Below are 27,283 nucleotides of genomic sequence, written 5' to 3'. Positions count from 1 at the left end.
TCAGTCTCTCCAAGTCCCTCCCCTGGCCCCATACTATCGCCCCACAGAGCCCCTCTCACCCGGCCCCTCCCCTGGCCCCATACTATCGCCCCACAGAGCCCCTCCCCTGACCCTATACCACAGCCCCACAGAGCCCCTCTCACCCGGCCCCTCCTCTGGCCCCATACTATCGCCCCACAGAGCCCCTCCCCTAACCCTATACCACAGCCCCACAGAGCCCCTCTCACCCGGCCCCATACTACCACCGCACAGAACCCCTCTCACCAGCCCCATCCCTGGCCCCATATCAGCGCCCCACAGAGCCCCTGTTACTCAGTCCCATACCTGCGCCCCACAGACCTCTCTCACGCGGCCCCTTCCCTCTCCCCATACTATCGCCCCACAGAGCCCCTCTCACCCGGCCCCTCCCCTGGCCCCATACTATCGCCCCACAGAGCCCCTCCCCTGACCCTATACCACAGCCCCACAGAGCCCCTCTCACCCGGCCCCAGCCCCATACTACCACCCCACAGAACCCCTCTCACCAGCCCCAGCCCTGGCCCCATATCAGCTCCCCACAGAGCCCCTGTTACTCAGCCCCATACCTGCGCCCCACAGACCTCTCTCACGCGGCCCCTTCCCTCTCCCCATACTACCGCCCCACAGAGCCCCTCCCCTGACCCCATAGCAGCGCCCCACAGAGCCCCTCTCTCCCATCAGACGCCCGGGCCGGCCCGCACGCCCCACCCGCCCAGCCATCCCCACGTGCACGGCCTACAGGTCCCGGCATGCCCCGCGGCGGGAAGGGGCGGTGCTCCCGGCCGGCTCTTTCCGGCCTCGGCGTGAGGAGGGAGTGAGCGAGCGGCTAAGATGGCGGCTGCGGCGGTGTTGGAGTTCCAGCGAGCCCAGTCCCTGCTCTCCACCGACCGCGAGGCCTCCATAGGGATCCTGCACTCCATAGGTGAGCGGCGCGGGGCCGCTGGCGGGGCCGGCCCGCAGCCCGCGCTCCTCGGCCCGGCGGCGGCGCGGGGGAGCCGGCCGTGCCGGCTGCTGACTCACCGTGGGAGCCGGGGGGCGCAAGGCCGCAGCCCGCGGGAGGGGAAGCGGCGGGGCGGGGGGAGGCCGCCCCAGGCCCCTGCAGCTGCTGATTCACGCTGGGCCCGGGAGGCAGGGCCAGGGCGCCCGGCGCCGGTCCCGCGAGGCCCCGCCGGGCAGCGCGTCAGGCTCGGGCCCTGGGGTCCCGGCGCGGCGGGGGGTTAAAGAGGCCCCGATCTCTGCCGCTGCTGGGGGGCGCCCCATGGCAGGAAGGGGCAGCCCCGCTCCGCCGGGGCTGGCGTTTCTCCCCCCCCCCCCCGGCCATGCCAACGAGGCTCTGGGAAGGGAGGGGGTGACCCCCAACTCCCCGTGGTGGAGAGCCCTCGCACTGTTTGTCCGGGTCTGGATGAGACTTGGAGGGTGACCCTGATGTCAGCCCGCTCTCCCCGGGGCACGGCGCCATCCCTCTCCGGTTCCCTTCAGCTGAGGAATGAAGGGACCGAGCATAGTTTTGCTGTTATCACTTTTGCATAAGAACATTGTCTCCCTAGCGTGGGGTCTGTGGGTCTGGTTTCTGCAGCTATCTCAGTTGTGGGATCTGGGGTTGAGAGTGACCCGGGGTCTGTTTCTGTGTCACTTCCACCCACTGCTTGCTGGAGGAAGGTGCTCTGAAGTGCAACAGGCTTCTGAGGCTACAATTGATTGTGTGTAGTTATTCTTGTGCTACAGTCCTGTTAGGGACTATCTACGGAGGGTGGTATGGCCAGATATTGGGTTATTGTGCAGGCAGGAGGATGACAACATCAGCTGATGAGTAATCGAAATATAAGTGGTGTGTGTGTGTGGCACTTGAACCCAGGGTGAGAACTGCCCTTGCCTTTAAGTGCTGGCCAGACTTGCAGTTGGTTCTGTGTAGGGGGAGAGAATACAATTTGTGGATTAAGCACTAATGGTTTAGAGAGCATTTTTTTCTTAGTGTGCAAATTTAATTTATGAATTTAGGTGGGGAGCAGATACTGTTTCGCTGCATCTCTCCATGCTTGAAAGTGTTTTTTTTTTTTTTAAGCAGCTTACCCCTTCAGTGTTACTATGCAGCTCATGCTATGGTGGCATACTGTAGAACTGGGAAAGCTATACAGTTCTCAGATTGGAAAAATCCATGAACACTGCTTCACACGGAGTATCATGAACAGTGTATCCCAATAGCATCCAGTGAGAATCCACGTATACAGTCTGTTTAGGGGTTTCAGTAGTTTCCATCACTGTAGCATGTAAGTGCTATAGTAAGTTAGGTCAGCAGAGGGAGGTCTGCACTAGTTGTCTAGTGTTTGCCACCCTTAAGGCCTAAGGAGCTCTGCTGGAGGTATGTTTTTCTTGTATAGTAGTAATGCTAGTCAAATTGCCTTTTAGGGTACATGAATGTTTCCCAGTGCAAAAATAACCTCAGGTGAAAGTGTTGGTATGCTGAGTGCATACACAAAAACAGTTGAGCTGGAATCCTAGGTTCTAGCTGAAGAAGTACTACAGAAATCTTCAGTGTAACTTGTTTTGTTTCAGGAATCCACTTCATTTTATTTGTGCTACCTTCCTACACTGCAACTACAACTGTCGTGGGGGACTGTCTCAAGGATTTAGCAGAGTCAGGGACATGCCAAAACTACAAAATGGAGCAGTGGCCTAGTTATGTCAGGGGACAACCATGTTTAATTCAGGTCCCCAGAATGTATTTGTAATGTAGATCATGGGATAGGATGGGGAGAGAAGAAGCCCTAGAAATGAACGGCCAAACAAATTATTAATTCTGAATTCTTTGTAATAGGTGACTTATTTCTGAGGATAGGGCTTTGAACAAATACTGGTGCTATGTGTTTGGCAGTTAAATGTCTCCTTGGCTACTGTATAATCTCAATAGACCTCTCAGATGGCTATTCTGCAGGTGGTGAATTACATATTAAAAAAGAGATTGTGTAGAAGGAAACACAATAAAGATATATAATATGTCTTGCTATTGCATTGGCAGCCTTGGGTGAACAATGAGGTCCACACTGTAAACTAAATAATATACACGTTTGTGTGGTGTGATTTCAGGGTTAGGGTTCCTGAGAAGCTTACTTATCCTGTGATGTTAACTAGAGATGTGACACTAGTTAATTACTGCTTGGCACCTTCCAGGTCTGTCAAACATACCTATGACTTCTTGTCAAGTCAGTCCTAGTCAAAACTAATGGTACCACAAACTATTTCATAGAAAATTAGGATTGGAAGAGACCTCAGGAGGTATCTAGTCCAATCCCCTGCTCAAAGCAGGACCAACACCAACTAAATTTTCCCAGCCAGGGCTTTGTCAAGCCTGACCTTAAAAACCTCTAAGGAAGGAGATTCCACCACCTCCCTAGGGAACCCATTCCAGTGCTTTATCACATTTGTTATCAACTGAGAGATGTGACAAGCTATAGTAGACTTTTTTTTTTTTAAGGCAGTGGGTATTTCTTTTACTATAATTAGACCTTCTGTGCTGGGGAAAGCAAAATTACTTTGCTTATGATACTGAGCATATTAAGTTACGGGGGCCATAAGGTCTTGTCCCGTACAGTGAGAACTAAGAACTTCTGAATTCTAATTCCAGCTGTAGTGCTGGACAAGGAAGCAAGGAATCCCAGCTCTGTAGTCTCAGTCAAGTAAATCTCTTCACGTTTCTGTTCTTCTGTTGCCTCGTCTGTAAGATGGGGATACTTGCTTGTCTCACAGTTGTTGGAGATTTAATATTTGTAAAACACTAAGTAGTAGCAAAAAGTATGAAACCTTTATGAGGAGAGAGAGCTCCAACTTTTGCAACTGAGAGCCAGTAATGCCTGCAGTATCTGACATGCAAGTGCAAACAGATTAATTTCACAGCTTCATACAGCCTTAGCGTTATTTTTGTTGTGGAGCTTTGGCCAAGTGATTGCAACATTACACACCACACCAGTAAAAACAAGGATCCTAACACCAAGCAATAAGGGATTATTTTTTTACCCAGCTTGCAGGTTCTACGCTTGAGATGTCATCATTTAGATGTCATTTATTAGAACACTCCATATGGTGCAACCATAGATGCTTGTTTTAGAACAGTCCTTCTTGAACAGCTAGAGAGGTCTTACTGACACTTTATGAATCTGAAATGTGACCTGTTGTCAGGACATGAGAAATTTTGTCAGCTAGATGCAACTATTTCTAAAGTCTAGATAAATAACTGGTTTTAAGCTTTCTAAAGCTAAGTGCTTAACATTTCTGTGTAATAAATATTCCAGCCAGATTGACTCCACTGTTACCTGACACACTAGTTAGTTTCTGGAAAGAAGTGAAAAACGTAATTATGTAGATTCTGTGTTTTGATTGAAATGGTGTTGTTCCACTTCCTTCTAGTGAAGCGCGATGTTCAGGAAAATGATGAGGAGGCAGTGCAAGTTAAAGAGCAGAGCATCCTGGAACTGGGGGCGCTTCTTGCTAAGACTGGACAGGCGGAAGGTAAGCCCGAGTTCTGACTCATTGGAGTTCTTGTAACATGCATGTACACACAAGTTGATGGGTCTGTAGGGAGATGCAAACATAAGAGTAGAGCTGGAGTGGAGGGAGCTACTTTCTATCCCGTGAGTCTTTGAGATTTGGAAACTTTTTTTCCCTGTTCTGAAGTTAATCTGAAATTTTTGCAAACCAATAAATCTTGTGTAAAAAAACAAACAAACAAAAAAAAACACCTAGCCCCCTCCTCACCCCACCCCCGGTTCCCCCTTTACACTGAGGACTTCAGCCTTTTTAAAAAAGAAACTTACACTTAGCATAAATTAACCAGTTCAATATTAAAAGCTGATTTGAATAAAAAAACTTTTCATTGAGGAAAATGTTGAAAAGGGACACCTCAAGAATTTAAATTATTTTTCAAATGCCTTTGAATTGGGCGATTGTTTTGACAAATGAACATTTACTGATGGAAAACTGTGTTGGAAAATTCCCAACCAACTCTACATAAGAGAAGATGTGACAGGCTTTCTTTTGGGGATGTATGGAAGGAGAGGAATGGGTGAAACGTCTCTAATCAGTAATTGTTTGGTTCAGTTATATTCCAATCTTTAGTTTCCCTGAAAAGTTCTAAGATAGCATGCTTCTTACAGTGAAAGTTCAGCAGGTTTTGGTGGAGAATATAATGATCTTGCATTTATTGAGCACTTTTCATCCAAAAGGACTTCACAAATTGATACACCAACTTCAGACAAAGCGCACTCCGTCCGCTGCAGATGTGCAGCTGTAGTGTAGCCAGGCAGCAGTTTAGCCATATACAACCACAATTCAGGACATATTTTTTTTTTTAACAAACTGAAGTTGTTTGGAAAGTGTAAGTGAACAGAATGTAATTAACCAAGTTAGAGTTTAGCTCTGCGGTCCTGGTCAGTACTGCAGTCTCTTTAAAAAGTGCTGAGGGGTCTTAAATAATAATTGATCAGTTTTAGGTCTGTTCTAAAAGTCAGATGTTTTATTCCCCACTTACATAAATAAGTACATATTTTGGCTTTTTCGTTTATATGTTGGTACTAAATTAGTTATGTCTGGGTATTCTAGACATTTGCCACATCCTGATTTGCAATTGAACATAGCTTGTGACAGAGTGGGTTGTTTCCAGTGTTGCCCTAAATGCAGAGAAACTGTTCCTTTCTGAACTGGTAACTTAAAATGACACCAATACAAAATTAGTTCCCTCTTTTAAAAATAAAGCAGAGTTAGTTGTAGAGAGGATTGAATAAACTGTTCTAGGTATTGCTGAGTCATAAAAGTTGGAGACGGGAGACTTTACAAACAAGGTAATGCACTTTGGGTGACCTCCTAGGATGGCTGGTTAACGGGATTACCACCAAACCAAAACATTCTCAATTGAGACTAGTACTAATTTTATAAATTGGTGCTTGATTGAAAGTCAGGATTTTATGTACCAGGTGCCCGCTAGTGAGAACAGTAAACCTACTACAGCAGTGATTCTCAAACTTTTGTACTGGTGACCCCTTCCACAGAGCGAGCCTCTGAGTGCGACCCCCCCCCCTATAAATTAAAAACACTCTTTTATATATTGAACACCATTATAAATGCTGGATGTAAAGCGGGGTGGGGGGGGAGGCTGACAGCTCGCGACCCCCCACATAATAACCTCATGACAAGAACCCCTGTACTACAGCAAGGGTGCTCTGAAAGATTGGGAAGGAAGAGCGGATTTACTAGCACTCAGAGAAGCTCATTTAGTGCATGCACCTGGATCAGGACAAGCTGAAGTTTTTGGGCTTCCCAGGGCTGTGCTGGGAGGTGGAGGTCAGAAGAAAGAGATGATGCCTCTTTCTAATCCCCAACCTGGTGGAAGTGACGCTGCTATTTTTCTGTCATCCGCTGTGTGAAGATAGCAAAATTGAAAGGGTGTGTGTAAATTACTCTTAGGCTAGATCCTAAATTGTCATCTCTTGTGCCTTCTTCCAGGTCCTTTGTACATAAGTTACGCTAACTTTCACATCAGGCTGGGGCAAAATACTCCCTGCAGTCTAAGGGTCAACACTTATACCTCTGAATTTGACACCCCCCCCCCCCACATTTCTGTTCTGCTGCCTAAAAACAGTGAAATTTTCAAAAATCTCATCAGTTTCATTGTGTTATAAACAGCAGGAATGAAACTGCTTAAATGTATAAATTTTGCTCTACTACTGGTATTTTCCAGAAGAAATTTTCCTCTTGTCATTGGTATTGCTCTTCAGTCCTCCCAAAAGCCTTGGTGAAAAGAGGATTTTAAAAGCAGACAGGGAATTAATTATAACTACTGCAAAACAAATTGCAGTCAAAGATTTATAGCATTTCAGCCACACTGATTGACTCCCCCAAATCCCCTAAGGATCAAAGCTTCCTAGTTTCCTGACTGAGAACCTAAAATGTCTCCAGTACTACAGCAGGGAATGCTATGCAAAGTTTGCAGCATAGGTTCTAGCGAGTGGGAAGTCTCCTGCAAATTCTGGACAATAATTAAAAATCCTAGGGGTGGAGTGAGGTGATCTACAGAACCTTTCTTCTCTAGGAAATTAAGATCACAGACTCAAAAATAGTTTAGGAAAGGAAGATAAAGCCTGATTTGGTAGGGCTTGAAAGTTAGAACGGGCGCTCATGCCACTAAACTGCTGTTAACATGAAATAAATTGATAGTCTTGTTACAAAAAGCATTGCTGCAGTTGACCCATTGTCATCTGTCTTGGGAGAGGCTAAGAAATAAACTGGTATAGGGACTAACTTACCCCTTCATCAATCCAATCTTGTACTGTTGCTCATCACCATAGGATTGTCATTGTTCCCTCAGGTCAGGGATTTGGTGAATGGCACTGTAGTGTGTGATTGCCTTTTTCCTGTCACGGAGCAGCAGACTTAATACTTCATGGCTGCTGTTCACCAGTTGTCTAGGGCTGTCAGTCACTCCCTCCTTACCAACACTACACTTACTTAGAAAGTACTAAAACCTGTTAGCAGTAATTCCAAGGGGAAAGAAATTTGTTGGAATTTGCAGCTTCTTGGCATGAATTTATAATCCCTCCGCCACAAGTTAGTAAAATGTATGGATTTTATTGTCTTGCTCCCAGTGACTCAACATTTTAGGCCTCCTTTTGAATCAGATCTCTAGTGAAATAAAACTGGATGAATTACCAGGCGGGGTTGAGCAAGGCTGTTTAAATCAGGTGCAATATTTATGTTCATTGAATGTTTAACCTGAAAATCCTGTTTTTTTAGGAATTTTGGCCTATTAGCATTCTGCATCTTTATGCAGCTGACCTAGGTTTGAGTTGGTCCTGACCAGCAGGGGATGCTGCAGAGGCATTGTGCCCAGGAGATGAGGTAGTGCCTTGTGTTATTTGAGAAACTGATGGATTTTGAAGGGGGGGCTTAAGAAGACAAGAAATTACTAGCTAACTTAGTCATATGACCCAAAGCTAAGCAGGCAGGATCATGTCTGGAGGGAAATGAGCCTTGCCTGATATGTTCAGTGGGAAAACACTAGTGTCTTCATGCCATCATTGCATCTGCTGTGTCACTTCAGCCTATGTGCTCCCTTCCTCCTAAATCCAACGGGCAGATCCAGAGGCAGCCCTTTTAACTGCAGGAGGGAAGATTATGTTAGAGGTTTTATTCTATATCTGGCAAACTTCTTATTTGTTGTGGCACTGGGAGAAAAGGCCATTGTCAGTTTATTGCTATTGTGATGGGTTGCATTCCTTATGAGACAAGCCATTGAAGAGAGATCTTTGCCTTCTCCCTATAATGACAAGTACTTTTACCTCTCTTAGGTGGCTTATTAAGTTTAGGAGCTTTCAGTGGAATGAGTCTTTTAAGAATGAATGCCACCAAAATCATGGTCCGTTAAAGCTGTTATCTCTTGTTACTTCCACTGCTGGCCTGTGAAGTAGCAATAACATTATTTGTTTTATGAAAAGGCCAGGACACTAATGAAAATTCCTGGTCACTGTAGATTCAAACATAGGAGAAATTCAGTCAGTAATAACTCCTAAATTGGAAGGATCTTGCGGAAAGTGATCTCAGGCAGATTATGAGATTAACTGCTGCTTTGTCATGCTCCCCATGTCAATCCTAGCAGTGCGTTGTGAACATACTCATGACTTGTGGTGCCCAAGTATCATTACAAGAAACAAACCAGCTCGCATTGAACTTGAAGAGACACTTAAGATTAATAGGCTTCATTTGTGCTAAAATGATCTGCTTCCCATGCATGGAAATGGTAACACACCACCTTTACCAAGTGGGATAGAATACTTTTAAATTAAGCATGGGATAGAATTCAATATGTTAATCTGGTTTGTGATGTAATTATTGATTTAAGGGTTTAAAAATAAACAAATGTGAACTCCTCCAAAAGTATGAGGAAACAATCTACACATTCTTGTAGAGCTGGGAGAATTTTTATGCAATAACACAATATAGTAATACATACAGTATTAAAGAATATTGTTTCTTGACTATCTTTATTGGACTCCCAGAAAAACTGAAATGTATGGGAAGCAACAAGAACTTAATGCACTTTGTCTAGTAATTTCAATAAAAAGATTAAAAAAACAAACCTTTATCCAATTCTTGGATTTCAGTTTTCTCCTTTTTTGGTTTAAAGTAAGAATTAAGAATTGTAAAGTGATTATCTGGTATCTTAAACAAATTGTGCAATCGTAGTGTACTATTGATAGTCCATAGCTGTGCCATTTTGTACTGTCGCCCTGTCAGATTGTGTAAACTAAGCAGTGTTGGGTGTGGTCAGTACCTGATGGGAGATTTAAGATTGTGCAGGAAATAAGGACACACTTCCTTGAGAGTTGAGCCAATGCCGTAGCATTCTGCTAGGGGGGGCTGTGCTGCTGGAAATGTCATCTTTCAGATGGAATGTAATCAGACACCAGGACAACTTGTCACTATAGATCCCATTGTGATTATCACAAGAGCAGAGCTATTAATTCTGAGTCCTGGCAAAATTCTAATGGCTCTGCCTTCCTAAATCCTCCAGGTAGTTCAGTTGGATACATCTTCTCTTCCTTTCCTAAACTGATGTGGTGTTTTGTGCAGCATTGAATGCTCTGGCTGTCACATTCCATCCCAGTGTAGGATTAGGTGATCTGGATTGTATAGCCCATATCTGTTGGGGCTTCACGACACTAAGTTGAGATGCACTACATACGTGTAAATTAAGAGAGAAACTAATAAGCAGAGCAGAAAATGAGTTTACTGGAAAATAAGTTAAGATCTAAAATAATGCACATGATGGAAAATGTATGTAAAATTTCACGTTCATAACTATTCTTTCTGTTGAATGTATATTATGCTGTGAATCTGACCTGTCTCTTGTGAAGATGGGTGAGGGAGGTACATTAAATTATTAAACAAGAGCAGGCAAAGAATACACTTGCATTACAAACTCCATTGCCCCTCTTATCCAAAAATCTCAAAGCACTTCTCAAATATTAAGAGTCTTAAAACACACTTGAGGTAAGTATTGTTATATGCTTTTATAAATAGGCAAATTGAGTGGTTTACCAGAGGTCCCATAATCAGTCCGCATCAGAGCCATTAATAGAACCCAGAAGTCTCTGATGTAACTACTATACACTCTTCCTTGGGAATCATTTACCACTGACTTACAGGAAGGATATACTTTTTTCAAGCATTGGTATAATAAATATGGCTGTGTGTAGACCCAGATTGCAATATAACGTTAAACTATTGTGTGTCTTGTAGTTTGAATGCCCAAATGTTGTTCTTTCATGGCTCGTTTGTCCTGAATACAGAACTTGGAGGACTTCTGAAGTATGTTCGACCCTTCTTGAATTCCATCAGCAAAGCAAAGGCAGCCCGTTTAGTCCGATCTCTCCTTGATCTGTTCCTCGATATGGAGGCAGCTACAGGACAGGAGGTGAGACCCCTTGAATTCAGACAGGAGCTCATTCCTCAAAGGCTTTTACAGCACTGTCAGCTGACTTGTTCTGCTGTCCAGCGAAGAATTATTTGTATTGTCACAGGACATGCTCACTATGTAATAAAATATTGGCTACTCTAAATCTAATTCAGGCGTAATTATGTAAACTGAAAGAAATTACTTGATTTTCTAGATGCCTCAATATGCTAGGAATGAAGTAATTCTTAGCCTGGACTATCTAAACTTCTGAGACTCATGTTGCCTGCTATTAAATGTACAGTTTTAGTAATTTTATATAGTGTGATCAGGGTGCAGAATGCTTCATGAGGTGCAGTATACCTGCTCCAAAGAGCTCAGTCTGTAGGCGCAATATGTCACAAGACATGACCAGAGTGGTGAGTGCCTGGAATGGTTTATAGAATAATTGGGTTTTATAAAAGTTTGAAGAAGGTGGATGGAGCTTGGTGTATATTACTTACCATCTTTCAGCGTATGATCTCAAAGCACCCCATATCGCAACACCTCTTTCAGGCAAGTATTACTCCATACTACAGATTGCTCAATTGAGGCACAGTGATTTGCCCATAGTGGCAGAGCAAGGAATGGAGCCCAGGAGTCCTGCCTTTGTTTCCTTCTCTAATCCATGGATGACTCCATCAAGCATAGTCAATCTCTGTTTAATGTAGCTTTCATCTTTTCCCTGAGGAGACTATCTCAGCCAAATAGATCTCACCACTAGGAAAGGTTTCACAACATTCAGTCTAAATTAAGCCTTTGGTTAAGTTTCATCCCATTTGCCTTAGCTCCCCAGGCTGGGTTTCTTGGGCCAAGTGGTTAATTCAGGCTGTTTTAGGAGGTGTGTGCAACCAGCTTCTGAGTATCCTCAAACTGGGTGACTGTAGATTTTGGTATAGCTGATGCTTTCTGCTGGTGTGGGGTAGGAAGTGAGAATGAGGGGGACTGGGAAAAATCTGAGCAACTTTTATGGAAAGACTAGTACATGTTCAAGTAGTTGGAGAAATCAGTCCGGAAAGGACGACACAGTGAGAGGCAGACATGACTCTGCTGATGAAGCTAGCACAGTACTGTAGCCGCATCTCCGAGTAATGCCTGGGAGATGTCACCTAGTTCAGTCAAAATAGTCCGCTCCAGACATACTCGGGAGCCAGTGCTTAATTTGTAATGAAAGAGGTGCCAGGGCAGAGGCAATTAGGTGCCGGGGCTCAAGCAATTTTTTTTACTTTCATAACTAAAGCAGCAAGCCCAGAGGTGCCGGGGCGCTGAACTGCCAAGCCCAGAGGTGCCGGGGCGATGAACTGCCAAGCCTAGAGGTTAGGCATTGTCGGGAGGCAAGCCACAAAATAGCTTGGTATAGGGAAGAATACCACCGGGACTCCAACAGTAAAAGTATTTTATTGGTGATTCTTTGCAAGCCAGAAGAACCACACTGTTTGACCCCAGGATGATAGAGTCTGTATGATTAGCAGTTAGAAAAGTATTTATAAGCCAAATATGCTTGATAGGGAAGCATGGAGAAATGAAACCCTATGATGCCAGTTGCATAGTCATCTTAGAGATCAGGACAGGGAGTCAAGAAATCTAGATTCTGTTCCCAGCACCTCTACATACTTGTGTGACTGACAAAATGTCACTTCTCTGCCTCTGCTTCCTTTCTCTCTGAAATAGGGATGTTGAAAGGTTTAATGTTTATGAAGTACTCTTGGATGGAAGGAAATGTAGAGAATTCTGAAGTATTAGTGTACTGTAGAGATCATTTCAGAACTACAGAAACTCTACCACCCCTTGGATGGGATATGGTAGCTGCATTGCTGCTCCAGAGCTAATTTGGCAGGGATTCTTGGGGGGAAAGTGATTTTTGAGTTAAAGTTCTGGCTCTGGTACTTCATCCTCCTCTGGTCTTGGGTAACTCATATAATTAAGGGATTGAAAAACTTCAGACTTCTACAAGCCAGAGGCCCATATAATTTGGGGCACTATTAGCAATGGCCTGTGGCAACACCTCAGTGAGAAACCCAGTGACCCAGTTCCCAATTGATACGAAGGGCAGGGATTGCTGGTCTTGGATACTGCTCAGGGCACCATCCTTTGTCTCAGCCGCTGGCTCTCGCTGTGTAGGATTAAACTGGGCTGTTGGAAAACAGAGCTTGCTTTCTCATGTGCCAGAGCCTATTGCCTGCTGAGGTGGCTTCTGCCCTCCTTTAGTTTCCATTTGTAACTGATCCTTGCTCCTGAATATCTCCCAGACCTGTCTCTGCTGCTGATCATAGCTTTCTCAAGCAGCAGATAGGACACTATTCTTGTCAGTTTCACAGCTGCTCCTGAATAGCAGAGCTGAAACTGCCCAGAGTAGTCTTGATTTCATGCTACAGCTTTCCGAGAGAACTAGGAGCAAGAGTAATAGCATTGGAGCCAGGAAGAGATGTTAACACTTGGGATTTTCTTCATAACCATAAGATCTAGATGCTTAATTTTCTGCTCCGTCTGTGGCAACACAGACCATGGGGAGTTCCTCTTCAGCAGTCGTCTGGCTGTTATTTTGTGTCTTCAAATTTTGTTTGAATCAATATAATTAGAGTCTAAAATAATGATTTTAAAGGAAAAACACCTCAACTGTGCCTTTTGCAGCAGTGGGCTTACCTGTGGGAACAAGTGCATTTTGCTCTCACTAGGAGAAACCTCCACTATTGCAGCAGAGATGTCACGTTTCACTTCTGGTGTAGTTAGGGTGACCAGACAGCAAATGTGAAAAATCGGGCCGGGGATGGGGGGAAATAGGAGCCTATATAAAAAAGACCCCAAAATCAGTACTGTCCCTATAAAATCGGGACATCTGGTCACCCTAGGTGTGGTCCTGTTGAGGCTACAAAAGGCTTATGCTAGAGAAACTCTTATCCTCTGGGTTTTTTTAAATACATGTAATATACAGTAGCAGACAGTGATTAGCAATCATGACACGAGGTAAATTAGTGATAATAAGTAGTTTATATTCTAAATGTAGCCCTTTTATCTCAATTCTTGTAACATTCCCATGAGGTTATAACATCTAGACAAATTAGACCTAAACAAATTAGAGGATTGGGCCAAAAGAAATCTGAGGTTCAACAAGGACAAATGCAGAGTCCTGCACTTAGGATGGAAGAATCCCATGCACTGCTACAGACTAGGGATCGAAGGGCTAGGCAGCAGTTCTGCAGAAAAGGACCTAGGGGTCACAGTGGACGAGAAGCTGAATGAGTCAACGGTGTGCCCTTGTTGCCGAGAAGGCTAATGGCATTTTGGGCTGTATAAGTAGGGGCATTGCCAGCAGATCAAGGGATGTGATCATTCCCCTCTATTCGGCATTGGTGAGGCCTCATCTGGAGTATTGTGTCCAGTTTTGGGCCCCACACTACAAGAAGGATGTGGAAAAATTGGAAAGAGTCCAGCGGAGGGCAACAAAAATGATTAGGGGGCTGGAGCACATGATTTATGAGGAGAGGCTGAGGGAACTGGCATTATTTAGTCTTCAGAGGAGAAGAATGAGGGGGGATTTGATAGCTGCTTTCAACTACCTGAAAGGGGGTTCCAAAGAGGATGGATCTAGACTGTTTTCAGTGGTACCAGATGACAGAACAAGGAGTAATGGTCTCAAGTTGCATTCGGGGAGGTTTAGGTTGGATATTAGGAAGAACTTTTTCACTGTAGTGTGGTGAAACACTGGAATGCGTTACCTAGGGAGGTGATGGAATCTCCTTCCTTAGAGGTTTTTAAGGCCCGGCTTGACAAAGCCCTGGCTGGGATGATTTAGTTGGGGATTGGTCCTGCTTTGAGCAGGGGGTTGGACTAGATGACCTCCTGAGGTCCCTTCTAACCCTGATATTCTATGATAAATGCATGCCTTCTGCTTGGTTCCTGCTACAGTTTCATTTTACAGAAGTCACACAAGTTTAATACCTTTGAGGTGGAGATGTGTGCATTAAATTGTACCTAATGTGAGGCTATGTTTTGGCTGTATATGATCCCAAGGTCAAGGTTGATTGAAACGTACAGGATAAGTATGTCATAATTGACTGTACTGTGAAATCTCGGCTTCTGAGGTCATTGACTTAAACCCGCGCCTCATTTCAGTAAGGTTAGTATTAGTCTGTAACAGATAACTTGGTATTTAGCACAGGCCTTTGGACCTATATGGTAAGATTCGCCTTATAGGCTAACTGCTGTTGAAATCAACACCAACTTTTTTCCATTTTATTTTGCTTGTCACTGCAGTGTATAGAACAGTGATTGAGTTGTTTAGGTTGGATGATCTTCCTGTAACAAAGAGAATGGAAGAAGAGGGTTTTAAAAATTTCTTTTTTGTTCCCCCTAAGGTCGACCTGTGCTTAGAGTGTATTGAATGGGCCAAATCAGAGAAGAGGACTTTCCTACGCCAGGCTCTAGAGGTATGATGTGTGTGTATGGATACAAAGTATATGGTTGTATTTTCCACTTGACAGTGTTTGTAAATGCAGAGATTTTTTTTATGTTCCCAAGAACTGTGCAAATGACAGGACAACATGATTATTCTAAGATTTCTTGCCCTTTATGGGGAGACTTGGACAGAGATTTTTCTTGGTGGGAGAGTATTTTCCCCAGTTGTTTAGATCCAGCAGAGCTTCCAGACAGTATTTGGAATTACAGTACAAAGCAGAACACTAACATAGCCAATAAGTGCAAATTAATGAGAATACCAAGTTTCATTTTGCAAAATCTGTTACCTTTCTCTGACTTTCCTCACAGCGATTCTTTTTCTCTTCTCCAGGCAAGGCTGGTGTCTTTGTACTTCGATACAAAGAGATACCAAGAGGCATTGCAGCTAGGTAAGTTGCCACCAGGTGGCAATAGTTCACTGCTTCCAAATTAAAAATGAGGCTGATATGGGGAATGATGAGTTCTGTTATGTACAGGACACTTTGAACAGTCTAGTAGGGACCCAAAGACGTTACATTCTCAGTGCTGTATCAAATCTTCCATCTTAATAACTGGTCTCCTGTCCCTAGTTCTGTCATATCCCACTTTGATCCAAGACTACTGTACTCTGGATCCAGACTGAACTGTTATGCTTCCCGTCCTTCATTTTTTTTTTTTTTCTTAGAACCACAGAACATGGGCATGAGCACCGTGGACTCTTCCAGGCACTGAATGCATGTCTGAAAAGCAGCATTACTTTGGGGAAGGAGCTGTTGTTCACAGTGATCTTGATTTGCTCCCACTGATCAAAGAGCTGTTTGGAGCAAGTTACAAATGCTGTTGTTCATGTCTCTTGCCAGGATCTCAGCTCCTGCGGGAGTTGAAAAAGATGGATGACAAGGCTCTCTTGGTTGAAGTGCAGCTATTAGAAAGCAAGACATACCATGCCCTGAGCAATCTGCCAAAAGCAAGAGCAGCTTTAACCTCTGCACGAACTACAGCCAATGCAATCTACTGCCCACCCAAACTGCAGGCAGCACTGGACATGCAGTCAGGTAAAGCCCTTCGAGAGAAGGGGGGTTCAGCATCAGCGGACTGTGATCTGGCTTCTCTGTCTGAAGTGACAGCTGTGGTACTTCATGTTACCACAATTGAAATGCTGTCAATGTGATCAGTTGTGAGCACCTCAAATTTTTACAAACTTGATCTAGATAACAATTCCTCAACCCTCTGATCGCCTCGGTTTGTACGTGGAGACTCATGCTTTCTTAAACCACTTTCATTGCTGTGATGTTTTTGAGAGCGGCAACACTGCATGCACATCAACCCCCAAAATGAGTGGTTTAAAAATAAATTGTGGGGTTTTTTCTTTGCCTTCTGGCTCTTAAGCCTCCTGGGTGCACTTGGGTCATATTTTCAAGCTTTCCTCTGCAGCCATAAGGCCTATAAACTCTTTAAATGAAAGGTTAGAATGTCATGTACTCACTTGACTTCGGGAGCTGGAACTTTAAGTAAAACACAGAATATCGTGAGATTCAGAATAAAATCTCACAAGTTGGCAACAGTGAAAGCCCTAGCTCTGCTGCTATTCAGGGAAAAGCAAACAGCCATTTGTTGCAGCTGCAGATTTCCCTATTTAGTCTGGTGTAAATTCATGCAGCAGTTCAGTTGCTCACAACCTCTGTCTGACCAGGCAAAACTGATTAAGTCATTTGTACTAATGAGCTTGCGAAGATGCCTTCAACCTGCCGTTCCAGTGGTCCCATAACTCTTCTAATGTATATCCTTTGGAGAAGCTAGTACTGTAGACATTATCTAAACAGACCGAGGAGGTGCAACATGTTTCAGCACTTTATTGCTTGTTTTATCTTGCTAGAGCCACAACTTTTGTGCGGGTTTTTCTGAGTTTGCTCTACTTGGAAGAGAGAACTAGGGTTTAGAGACTTCAGGAATAAGTAAGTTTAAAGGAAAAGTATCCCTTGCAGTAAAGTGCAACATGCAGTGTTAAGCAGCCACATTTTCATCTGCCTCCAGCTGAATGCAGAACTGAGTTTGACTTCTGCCTGTTTTTCCCTCTCTCAACAGGTATTATCCATGCAGCAGAAGAAAAGGACTGGAAAACAGCCTACTCCTATTTTTATGAGGCATTTGAGGGATATGATTCAATTGACAGCCCAAAAGCCATCACTGCATTGAAATACATGTTGCTGTGCAAAATCATGCTCAACACGTAGGTGGCACATAGGTTGTGGGAAGGACACTTACATTGGAGCAGGAAAGGAATTGCCTATTCCAGTCTCATAGCTAACCACACAACTGAAGCAACCACACTCAGCCAGTGCTGCCTTCTTCTTCTTCTTTTTTTATTTTTTAACTAATTCAGAGCTTCTGTTTCTTTAATCTTCGAGCCTTGTAATCTCGTGTCTCCTGGGAATGCCCAGGTTCTTATTAGAAATTAAGTTCAAGACATTTTAGTTTTATAATGGAAAACCTGAGCGAGATGATTTTCATGAGCACTTATGTGGAGGCATGAGAAAGTCAGGAAGTTTGTGGCTCAGCTGGAAAAAGTAACGGTTAATACCTGTATTTAGAACCACAGTGAAGCTTGTTGAGTAAATGCTCTTTTCCTTCCCTTCTCTCTCCAGCCCAGAGGATGTGCAGGCATTAGTGAGTGGGAAGCTTGCTCTGCGGTATGCAGGAAGACAGGTATAGAAAACTCTCTCAGCCTTTCAGTCTTCCTTCATTCATTGATCTTTGACTATTAGCGGTAAATATGCCCAATGGCCTGTGATGGGATGTTAGAGGGGGTGGGATCTGAGTTACTACAGAGATTTCTTTCCTGGGTGTCTGGCTGGTGAGTCTTACCCACATGCTCAGGGTTTAGCTGATCGCCATATTTGGGGTCGGGAAGGAATTTTCCTCCAGGGCAGATTGGCAGAGGCCCTGGGGGTTTTTCGCTTTCCTCTGCAGCGTGGGGCATGGGTTGCTTGCTGGAGGATTCTCTCCACCTTGAAGTCTTTAAACCATGATTTAAGGACTTCAGTGTTCCATTGCATAAGATACTGCTGGATACTCCTATTGGTTGTCTCTCCACCCCCCTGCAAAAAAAAAACCCCAAACGCAATCATGGTATCTGAGCACTTCAAATATTACTTCCTGACCCCCGGGGGTGTTATCCCCATTTAATAGATGGGAAAATTAATTGCGCAAGGCTGCACACTAAGTTAGCAGAAGATGTGAGAACACAACCCCATGTCCCCTGACTTCCAACCAGTGCCCTAACTACTAGACTACACTTCCTTTCTAATGCAGCTATGCTGTCTGAGTAATGCTGATTAACTTGAAAAGTAATGTTTCCAGCTTCCCCACAGTATATAGTATCCGTTTGTTTGGGAGAGTCTGCTGAAATGTTCTCAATTAAGTGGGATTGGGAGGGAGCAAAGCACATTGTTAATCATGATGGGGTGATTTGAAAGTCTGAATCCTTGCAATATGCCAGGCCTAGCATATCTTTACTAGAGCCATTTTAGTTCTTTATTAGTACTGATCCTCAACTCTAACATGCAGGGTAATGTTTCTGTCTACAGTTCTTCTTTCCTACAGTTACTAGGAAGATGAGACATAAAAATTTCTCTCTCATGCAGGAAGTGCTTCCTGTCATACAGCCCATGTCACTAGTATGTCTACTGACTCCTCTCCCCCCCCCCCCCAACCTGAGACCACGTAACTGAGGTGTGAAATGTGATTTAACTGGCTTAAAATACCTAAATTTGCACTTTTGAAGGCAGTACTGAAATGTGCAAGTTGCAGAACTGCAACTGAAGTTGCTCCCTGTGTTCAACCTTGGCAGGAACTGCATCCTTCTGCTGCAGCTCTCAAACATTACAGAACTCCAATTCTTTGTTAGCATGAAGCTGTTGTGATACTAGGTGACCTGCAACTGTTGGTTTTTTTTCCTTCCTCTGTGGTCAGCTGATCTTGTTCTGTGTATATGGAATTAAACAGACATGAGACTTTGTTGCAAAGGGAACATTCCCCCTTTTTGTAGTTAAGAACTTTCTCTGTGCTCCATTCAGCTGGCAGAACGTTTTTCTGGACACCCCCAAATACTAACACTAGCTCCATTTTCTCTTTGCAGACAGAAGCTCTAAAGCGTGTGGCACAGGCCAGTAAGAATCGATCGCTGGCAGACTTTGAAAAGGTAAGTGAGCAGGAAGACTCCAGATGGGAAGAGGTTGCAAAGGACTGTGAAAACACGGAAGTTTTCGTGCTCACGATGGAGCCAAGCTATAGCAGAAAGAATGTTCTTGTGGTATTTGCTTGAGTTTGAAAACTAACTTCATTTTGACCATATTTGCTTTCCGTGAACAATTAAGTGGTCTAGTTCTTCTAGCACTAATTTGTGAGAAGAAATTGAAGCTGGAATATTTACTGAAAGACCATTTTAAATTGCTTAGTTGATTGTAGCATTTGTGCTGTTCTGGCTCAGTACCACATGATTTGCATAACAACATGAAGTTTGAAGCCTGAATACTCTTAACAAACCATTTGCTATTAATATGAAAAGGGAGGAAAGTTGGAAACGCTGAATAATGCAAAATTCTCAAGAATTACCAGCAGAGGTGAAACTTGACAAATGACCACATTAGAGCAGAACAGAGCAAATTCCTATGCTGAGGGACAGAGCAGTGGTCCTGGTGCTCTGTAAACTTGTCCCCTTCTCCAGCCAAGAGAAGTCCAGCTTAACTGTGACCTTCAGGACCCTGCTGCTATTCATGTAGTTGGTCTTTTCTGACCAGGGAGCTACTAAATTATGGAAGATGGGAACTTGTGTTCACCAGGGATTAGGCTGAAGCCTACAGACTCAAGTCACAAGTACTCTAAAAAGGCTACTTTTAACTCCTCAGGGAATTCTTTGCTAAAAATTAAAAATTCTGTGCACAATGTTTTAAAATGCTGCAAAATTTTGCATATTTTGTGTCAAAATAACACAATATAATCACACAATTTTCAATTATTTTGGTAATTTATTTTAAAATACCTGTCAGCAAGTATGTGAATAACAACACAGACGACAAAAGATTCAGGATTTTTTTTTTGACAAATAGATTCCTTAGTAGACATATCTATATGGGTCCACAGCAAGCGAGAGGGACAGAATCTTGCATGCCCAACCCTGCCCCCCAATCCAGGGGTGGGGCAAGCAGGCTCAGCCCAGCAGGATCCAGGTGTGGAGGGGCTTAGTGTGTGTGGGATCAAGGTGTGGGGTGAGAGGGTTCTGTGTGGGGCAGTCTGGGTGGTTCTGTGGGGAGTCCGGATGTGGTGGCGGGGGAGGGCAGATTTGGATGCACAGGGCCTTATCCAGTGATGAGCTCCCAAAATCCTAATAACCGGGTCCTCGGCGGCATGGCGGGGAGGGGGAGGGACCTCCACTTGCTCCGGGATTTCAGCGGCGGGTCCTTCACCCGGAGCAAGTGAAGACACTCTCACTCTCACTCTCACTCTGCCGCCGAAGACCTGGTAGGGAACCGCACGGTGAGTACAAGCCCCACGTGCCTATCTCTCTTCCCCCCCCAACCCACTTCCTGCCCCCGACTGCCCCCCTCAGAATCCGCAACCCATCAACCCCCCCCCGGCTCCTTGTCCCCTGACCACCCCCTCCTGAGACACCCCACCCTAACTGCCCCCCCCCCCCCCCCAGGACTCCACCCCCATCCAATTTGCCCCGCTCCCTGTCCCCTGACTGCCCCGACCCCATCCACCACCACCCCGACAGACCCCTGGAACTCCCACGCCTAGACAACCCCCTCCCTCCACTGACCGCCCCTACCCCCAGAACCTCCGCCCCCTCCAACCGCTCCCTGCCCCTTATCCATCCCCTCATCCCAGCCCCGGCCCCCTTACTATGCCGCTCAAAGCGGCAGGAGCTGCAGAGCTGCCCAGAGCGCTGGCAGTGCGGCGCGCTAGGGCTCTGCAGGGATGGGAGCGGGGAAGCCTCCCCAGTTGGGAGCTCAGGCGGGCCGGAGAGGCCGGTCCTGCAGGCCGGAGTTTGCCCACCTGCCGGCCCCTTTATAACCAGTTCTATGCTGGCTTCTAAATTTAACAACCGGTTCTTGCGAACCAGCTCCAGCTCACCACTGGCCTTATCGGAGGGTTCATTGGGAGGATGGGACTCTGGGGGTGGGCAGGCGATCCAGGTGAAAGTGGTTGGGGCTCAGCAGAGGGCTTTGAGTTGGGGGGGTGGGGGATGGGGCTCAGCATGGGGTCTGGGTGCAGGGGACTCAGCAAGGAGGTCCATGGGGTGGAGGGGTCTGGGTGTAGCTGGTTGCGGCTCAGTGGGGTGTGGGTCCAGGTGCGGGGTTCGGTGGGGTGGAGCTTGACGGGGTGAGGGTTTGAGTGCGGGGGGCTCAGCAGGGGGTGGTCTGGCTGCAAGAGTGGGGGTTGGCAGGGGAGTCTGGGTGCAGGGGGGGGGGTCCAGATGCAGAGTGTATGGCTCAGCGGGGCAGGTCTGGGTACGTGGGGGGTTGGGCAGATGGGGCCAGCTCCCCCACAGTGACTCCTCCTGCTGCAGCTGGGGAGTGATGGGGGCAGGAAGCAGGGTGGGGGTACTGAGTTTCCTGAAACTGGGGGAGGTTCCCCGGGGTGGGTCTGACCCAGCCCTGGGAGCGGCCTGTGCAGGTTAAGAGGAAGTTGTCTTCTTGCCCCCGCCTGTCCAGCTGGCCGGGACTTGTAGCTGGAGCCCGGTGCACAGTAGGAGCTACCTGTCAGGGTGTCCCCAGCTCCAGAAGCACCATGAGAGGGAGAGTGTCACACCAGCCCTGCCCCCTGAGGTGGTGATTTACATCGCCCCCGGCTGCTCCTGATGCCCTAACCAGATATTCTCTTACCCCCTTTCCCCCACCCCCACTGCCTGGGAAGGGTGCATGAATCAATTTTTCTGCATGGAGAAAGTAAAATCTGCAGGGGGTATTAATTTTGCACTTGCACAGTGGGGAAGAAATCCCCCAGGAGTAAATTCTGTGGCTAGTATCCCCTTCCTTTCTTCATTCTCCTCATTCCTGCATAAAATATTCCTTTCTTGTAAGCCTGAAGAAATCCACTGCCTGCTCAGATTTTCATTCATTTGAAATGATTTCCCATTTGGATACTTCCATTGCTTTTTTAAAAAAAAATTGATCTTCCTGGACTGAAGCCTTTTTAAAGATTCTTCAGGAAGAAACAAGTTGAGGGGAGAAGAGGCAGGGACGGGAAGCTACCCTGTTATGCCAAACCTCTCAAAGAGGAGAACAAATGCATTTGCTTACCTAAGCCTCTGGGTCACATCATTCTAAAGAATGTGAAGAAAGATACTAATCAGCAAGGCTGAGGTGCCAGATACTGAGGGTCTGGCTAAAGTAATGCATAGTAGCAGTTTAACATCTGAGGGAGGCTATAGTCTGCCCTGACAGGTGGTTGGATTTGGCCCAACAGGTCTCCCGTCTTCACTATCATCTCCCAGCCTAATTATTTGTTCCCCACATGTCTTCTGTAGGCTCTGACCGATTATAAAGTGGAGCTCAGGGACGACCCCATCATCAACACTCATTTGGCTAAACTCTATGATAACTTATTGGAACAAAATCTGATCCGAGTCATTGAACCCTTTTCTAGAGTACAGGTAAGTGTTTTTTTACTTCTGGCAGCTTCTTCCTCTCTCTCTTTCCCCCCACTTCCCCCCCCCCATCCTTGGTGTGTGAGCTTCTTAGACACAAGCAGGGGGCTGCTAGGTGAAGTAATCTACAGTGGTAGGGAGTCTTTTGATTCACTCAGATGAGTTCTGCTGACCACTTGGTGGACTGGCACTTGAGAACATAAGTTGTCACCTTCCGCTCAAAATAACTGGCTGTTAAAGGGCTGAAGAGGGAACCTCCAAAACTGTCAAAAGCATGCTCTTTCATTTTTTCATTAAGCTCTAGATGGGCATGTTTGTAACGCCTTGATTGACAGTGTTCGGCGCTAAGGGGTCGGCCAAGGCATGGGTGAGGCTGGAATCATACCAATCTTAAATCTGGACTGAAGCAGTGAAATGATGACTCAGCTGTTCAGTTTGTGGTCTGTCCACCTTCAATTCGAATTGTATTGTGGTCTGAAGTCTAAATGAGATGAAGCAAAGGAACCCATCTGCGGTAGATGGCTGGAGTATTGAGTTGGCATGTAGAAAGAACCCGTACCTTGTTGTTCTGCCGTAAAAGCAAAACTAAAGCTTGACTTCCTGTATCTGTATTGGTCTTTCTCTCCCTTTATAGATGGAACACATATCCAGCCTCATCAAGCTCTCAAAGGTAAGAACATGGCTAGAAATCTGTGGGATGGTTTAGTAAGGAGGGCAAAGAGACCGAGGGGTCAAATGACCACCATGAAATAACTCAGTGCATTAAACCTCCAGGCGTGGGCAGCTGCACCACAACTAGAGCAAATGCCACTGTTGGGAAATCCCTCCTGTGTTGGGTGCACTCACCTCTATTCGTTTGCTCCTGGGCCCTCTGTAGGCTGCCGACCTCGCTAGAACTCAGCCCACCGGCCAGGTCTCTCACAGGCAGTAGGCATGAATGAGCCCTTTCCGGGGTAACAGAGGTCCAGCCATGACTGTCGTTGCGCCCTTGGTAGTGTCTTCAGCCCTCTCTCTGGGCTTGGTTCTCAGGCTCTTCTGGCCTAACTTTAAGTTCTTCCCTGCCCTGTTATAGAGCGCTGCCCCAGGACTTTCTTCCTGGAGACTTTGTCTTCACTGATTCTCACTGCCCCAGCTGTCCAGCCAGGTCATCTCTCAAGTTCAATCCCCGGGGCGGGGAAATATAACAAAGAGATCACCAGTCAGTCAGTCTGCCTGCCCTTACCAGAGCCCTTTCAATTCCAGCCCTCTGCTTGAGCTTCTGAATGAGGCATATCCCCTCCTCGGGGCTTAGGCCACTTCCCCAGTGGCCAGTGAGGGGAATCTGGACCCACCCACTGCTCCGGGTCCCAACCCAGGGACCCTTTAGGTAGCAGCCATGTACTGCTTCCTTAACTTGGTTGCTGCTACATTCCCTGGTTCCCTTCCCACTTGGCGTCTTCACCTCTGTCCGTTACCTTAGGGCAAGAGTCCTCAGGTCCTCCTGTTTCCAGGTTCAACTAATGCAGCCCATCAAGCTCCCTTTGGCCAGCGTGGACACCCTTCCTTGCACCTTTGGCCCCAGTCGGGAACTGTCCTGCTCAGGCCCTGAAGCTGCTTTTATCTGCGCTTTCTGGGCTCTGATTGGCTGCAAGGGGCCTCAAAGGGCCTGGTACACCCCGTCACACACCCCCTTGAGGGCAGGGGTTCATATAAGATGCTTGCAGTGTATCTTTTGCTTAGGGAGAGATGGGCTTCCCTACAAAACCCTCCTTCTGGCCCCAGGGCCTGCCCCTGCCACTCCCACCACTTGCTGACTCTTCTACGTTTGAAGAGTCTGAAGGAGCTTCCCTATAAGTGCTGTAGAATTTTCCATGTTCTAACCCCTCACTGAATCCAGCGTAGCCCTTTTTAATCCAAATGGCAGTCCAGGGGATAACTGTCATGGAGCAGCTGGGCCAAAGCCTTCTAGAAAGGTCCTTGATTTGACTTGAAAAGCTCTTAAAAGGTAGTGGGTCAAACAAGTTGTTCCCTTGACTGGAGTTTCACCAGGGATGAACTTGGCACAATGACTGTACAGATCCCCACTCTGTTAACTTCCCGTGGTGCATAAAAGGAGACTCAGCAACATCTCAGTTGGTGTAAGTCTTAAGTCTTGCTCTCAAGAGCACCCAGAAATGCCCTTGCCCCAAACTGTCCGAGAGGCTCTAAACTCAGAGCTGCCATGTCAGGTGATGGAGAGTATCTTACTCATGGCCACGTGCTTGCTTCCACCATACAGCCTCGTTTCCAAATGGTGCGCTCTGTAACTCAGCCCTTGGGCACTAGCGCACACTGGGAGCACAAACATTCCTTAATTGTGAGTTCTACTAACATAGCAGAGAGTGGAGAACAAAGGCCTGACTCCCAATGGGCCACTTGCTGGCTGTAGCAGGTCATCAAAGACTGATGCATGGTGAAGCTTAGCTAACTAGATGCTTGCTGAGTCAAGCAGGAATGCTCCAAATCCCCTGCTGATTCCAGTAGGTATGAAATGAAGATTGTACTGTATTTCACGAAAAGGCAATAGGTCACTTGAGAACTCTGATCATTAAAAGGTGGTTCCTGGTCATGGTTGCTCTGATATCCTGCTTTGCCTAAAATTGACTGACTGTAATTGCAAGCTAGTCTGTATGTGAGATCTGACTTGCAAAGATATTCAATAACAAATGCTGAAATGTTGCTTGGAGGCATTTATCTTTATCCTGCCACGTCTGTGGGTTGAGGGTAGTAAAATCCATGCTCTGCAGTTAGCTTCAAGAGATTATTTCTATTATGATTTCAGGCTGATGTGGAAAGGAAACTGTCACAGATGATCCTGGACAAGAAATTTCATGGTGAGTCTCTGCACCCTGTTGGATCTTTCCACACCTTCCACTCCATTTTTAGATGAACAAGTGAAAGAAGCTTGTGCATGTTCCCTTAACTGCTGTCTCTCTCCAAAACTTAAGCATATGCCCTAGAGTGATAACACTCAACTCCAGATGATGCTGACAGGCCTAGAAAGCAAATAGAGGTACACAGGGGAAAATACTGAAAGGATTATGGGCTGTATCCTGGAGGTCCTGAACATTTGCTATTTTGGGAGCTATGGCTGTTCAGCCTCTCTGACCCACCTTCCTCTGACTTACCTTGGGACACCAACTGACTAGTGGGAGCTCCATTGGTGCCCTGAATGCTCAGTAACGGCTTCCACTCGAAACCAGAAATTTTTTGCAAACTCCTGGCAAAGAGCTGAAGGTCACTCTTCCATCCACCTCATGCTGGAGGGCTAGTACCCACAGGGGTAGGCAAACTTTTTGGCCCCAGGGCCACACCTGGGTGGGGAAATTGCATGCAGGGCCATGAATGTAGGGCTGGGACAGGAGGTTGGGGTGCAGGAGGGGGTGCAGTGTGCAGGAGGGGGCTCAGGGCAGGGGTTGGGCTGCAGGAGGGGTGCGGCAGGGGGCTCAGTGAAGGGGGTTGCGGCAGGGGGCTCAGCAGGGGGTTGGGGGCTCAGGACAGGGGGTTGGGATGTGGGAGGGGGTGCAGGAGGGGGCTCAGGGCAGGGGGTTGGGCTGCAGGAGGGGGTGCAGTGTGCAGGAGGGGGCTTAGGGCAGGGGGTTGGGCTGCAGGAGGGGTGCGGCAGGGGGCTCAGTGAAGGGGGTTGCGGCAGGGGGCTCAGCAGGGGGTTGGGGGCTCAGGGCAGAGGGTTGGGATGTGGGAGGGGGTGCAGGAGGGGGCTCAGGGCAGGGGGTTGGGCTGCAGGAGGGGGTGCAGTGTGCAGGAGGGGGCTCAGGGCAGGGGGTTGGGCTGCAGGAGAGGTGCGGCAGAGGGCTCAGTGTAGGGGGTTGCGGCGCAGGTGGGATGCGGCAGGGGGCACAGGGCAGGGGGTTGGAGTGCAGGGAGGGGGTGCGGAGTGCAGGAGGGGGCTCAGGGCAGGGGGTTGGGCTGCAGGAGGGGTTGCGGCAGGGGGCTCAGTGAAGGGGGTTGGGGGCTCAGGGCGGGGGTTGGGATGTGGGAGGGGGTGCAGGAGGGGGCTCAGGGCAGGGGGTTGGGCTGCAGGAGGGGGTGCAGTGTGCAGGAGGGGGCTCAGGGCAGGGGGTTGGGCTGCAGGAGGGGTGCGGCAGGGGGCTCAGTGAAGGGGGTTGCGGCAGGGGGCTCAGCAGGGGGTTGGGGGCTCAGGGCAGGGGGTTGGGATGTGGGAGGGGGTGCGGAGTGCAGGAGGGGGCTCAGGGCAGGGGGTTGGGCTGCAGGAGAGGTGCGGCAGAGGGCTCAGTGTAGGGGGTTGCGGCGCAGGTGGGATGCGGCAGGGGGCACAGGGCAGGGGGTTGGGGTGCAGGGAGGGGGTGCGGAGTGCAGGAGAGGGCTCAGGGCAGGGGGTTGGGGTGCAGGAGGGGGTTGGGGTGCAGGCTCTGGCTTGGCGCCACTTACCTGGAGTGGCTCCGGGGTGGCAGCGATGCGCAGCGGGGCTAAGGCAGGCTTCCTGCCTGCTCTGGCCCCGCGCCGCTCCCGGAAGTGGTCAGCACCACGTCCCTGTGGCCCCTGGGGGTGGGGTGGGGGGCAGAGGGTTCTGCACGCTGCCCTCGCCTGCAGGCACTGCCTCCCGCAGCTCCCATTGGCTGGGAATGGGAAACTGTGGCCAATGGGAGCTTCGGGGGAGGTAGCAGGAAAGAGGTTCTCCTTTCCTGAGTGCCCAGCACAGAAAA

The 27,283-nt window shown here is 47.2% G+C and overlaps 1 protein-coding gene across 1 annotated transcript in view; it reads left to right on the top strand.

The window, feature by feature from the left end:
- The first annotated feature begins 779 nt into the window (after nt 1-779).
- The window catches only part of PSMD11 (proteasome 26S subunit, non-ATPase 11), a 28,959-nt gene continuing 2,455 nt past the window's right edge, over nt 780-27,283 (top strand). The window contains exons 1-12 of the mRNA XM_008167574.4: nt 780-940; nt 4,420-4,521; nt 10,353-10,477; nt 14,851-14,922; nt 15,282-15,339; nt 15,790-15,984; nt 17,015-17,159; nt 17,575-17,635; nt 19,068-19,130; nt 22,461-22,586; nt 23,215-23,250; nt 25,381-25,432. Of these exons, the coding sequence (XP_008165796.1) occupies nt 850-940; nt 4,420-4,521; nt 10,353-10,477; nt 14,851-14,922; nt 15,282-15,339; nt 15,790-15,984; nt 17,015-17,159; nt 17,575-17,635; nt 19,068-19,130; nt 22,461-22,586; nt 23,215-23,250; nt 25,381-25,432 (1,126 nt within the window). The 5' untranslated portion in view covers nt 780-849. The remainder of the gene's footprint in view (nt 941-4,419; nt 4,522-10,352; nt 10,478-14,850; nt 14,923-15,281; nt 15,340-15,789; nt 15,985-17,014; nt 17,160-17,574; nt 17,636-19,067; nt 19,131-22,460; nt 22,587-23,214; nt 23,251-25,380; nt 25,433-27,283) is intronic.

The sequence above is a fragment of the Chrysemys picta genome, chromosome 24 (assembly GCF_011386835.1).
Source record: "Chrysemys picta bellii isolate R12L10 chromosome 24, ASM1138683v2, whole genome shotgun sequence".
Taxonomy (NCBI): domain Eukaryota; kingdom Metazoa; phylum Chordata; order Testudines; family Emydidae; genus Chrysemys; species Chrysemys picta.
The sequence above is the reverse complement of the archived record's forward strand: the minus strand, read 5'-3'. Positions and strand labels throughout refer to the sequence as shown.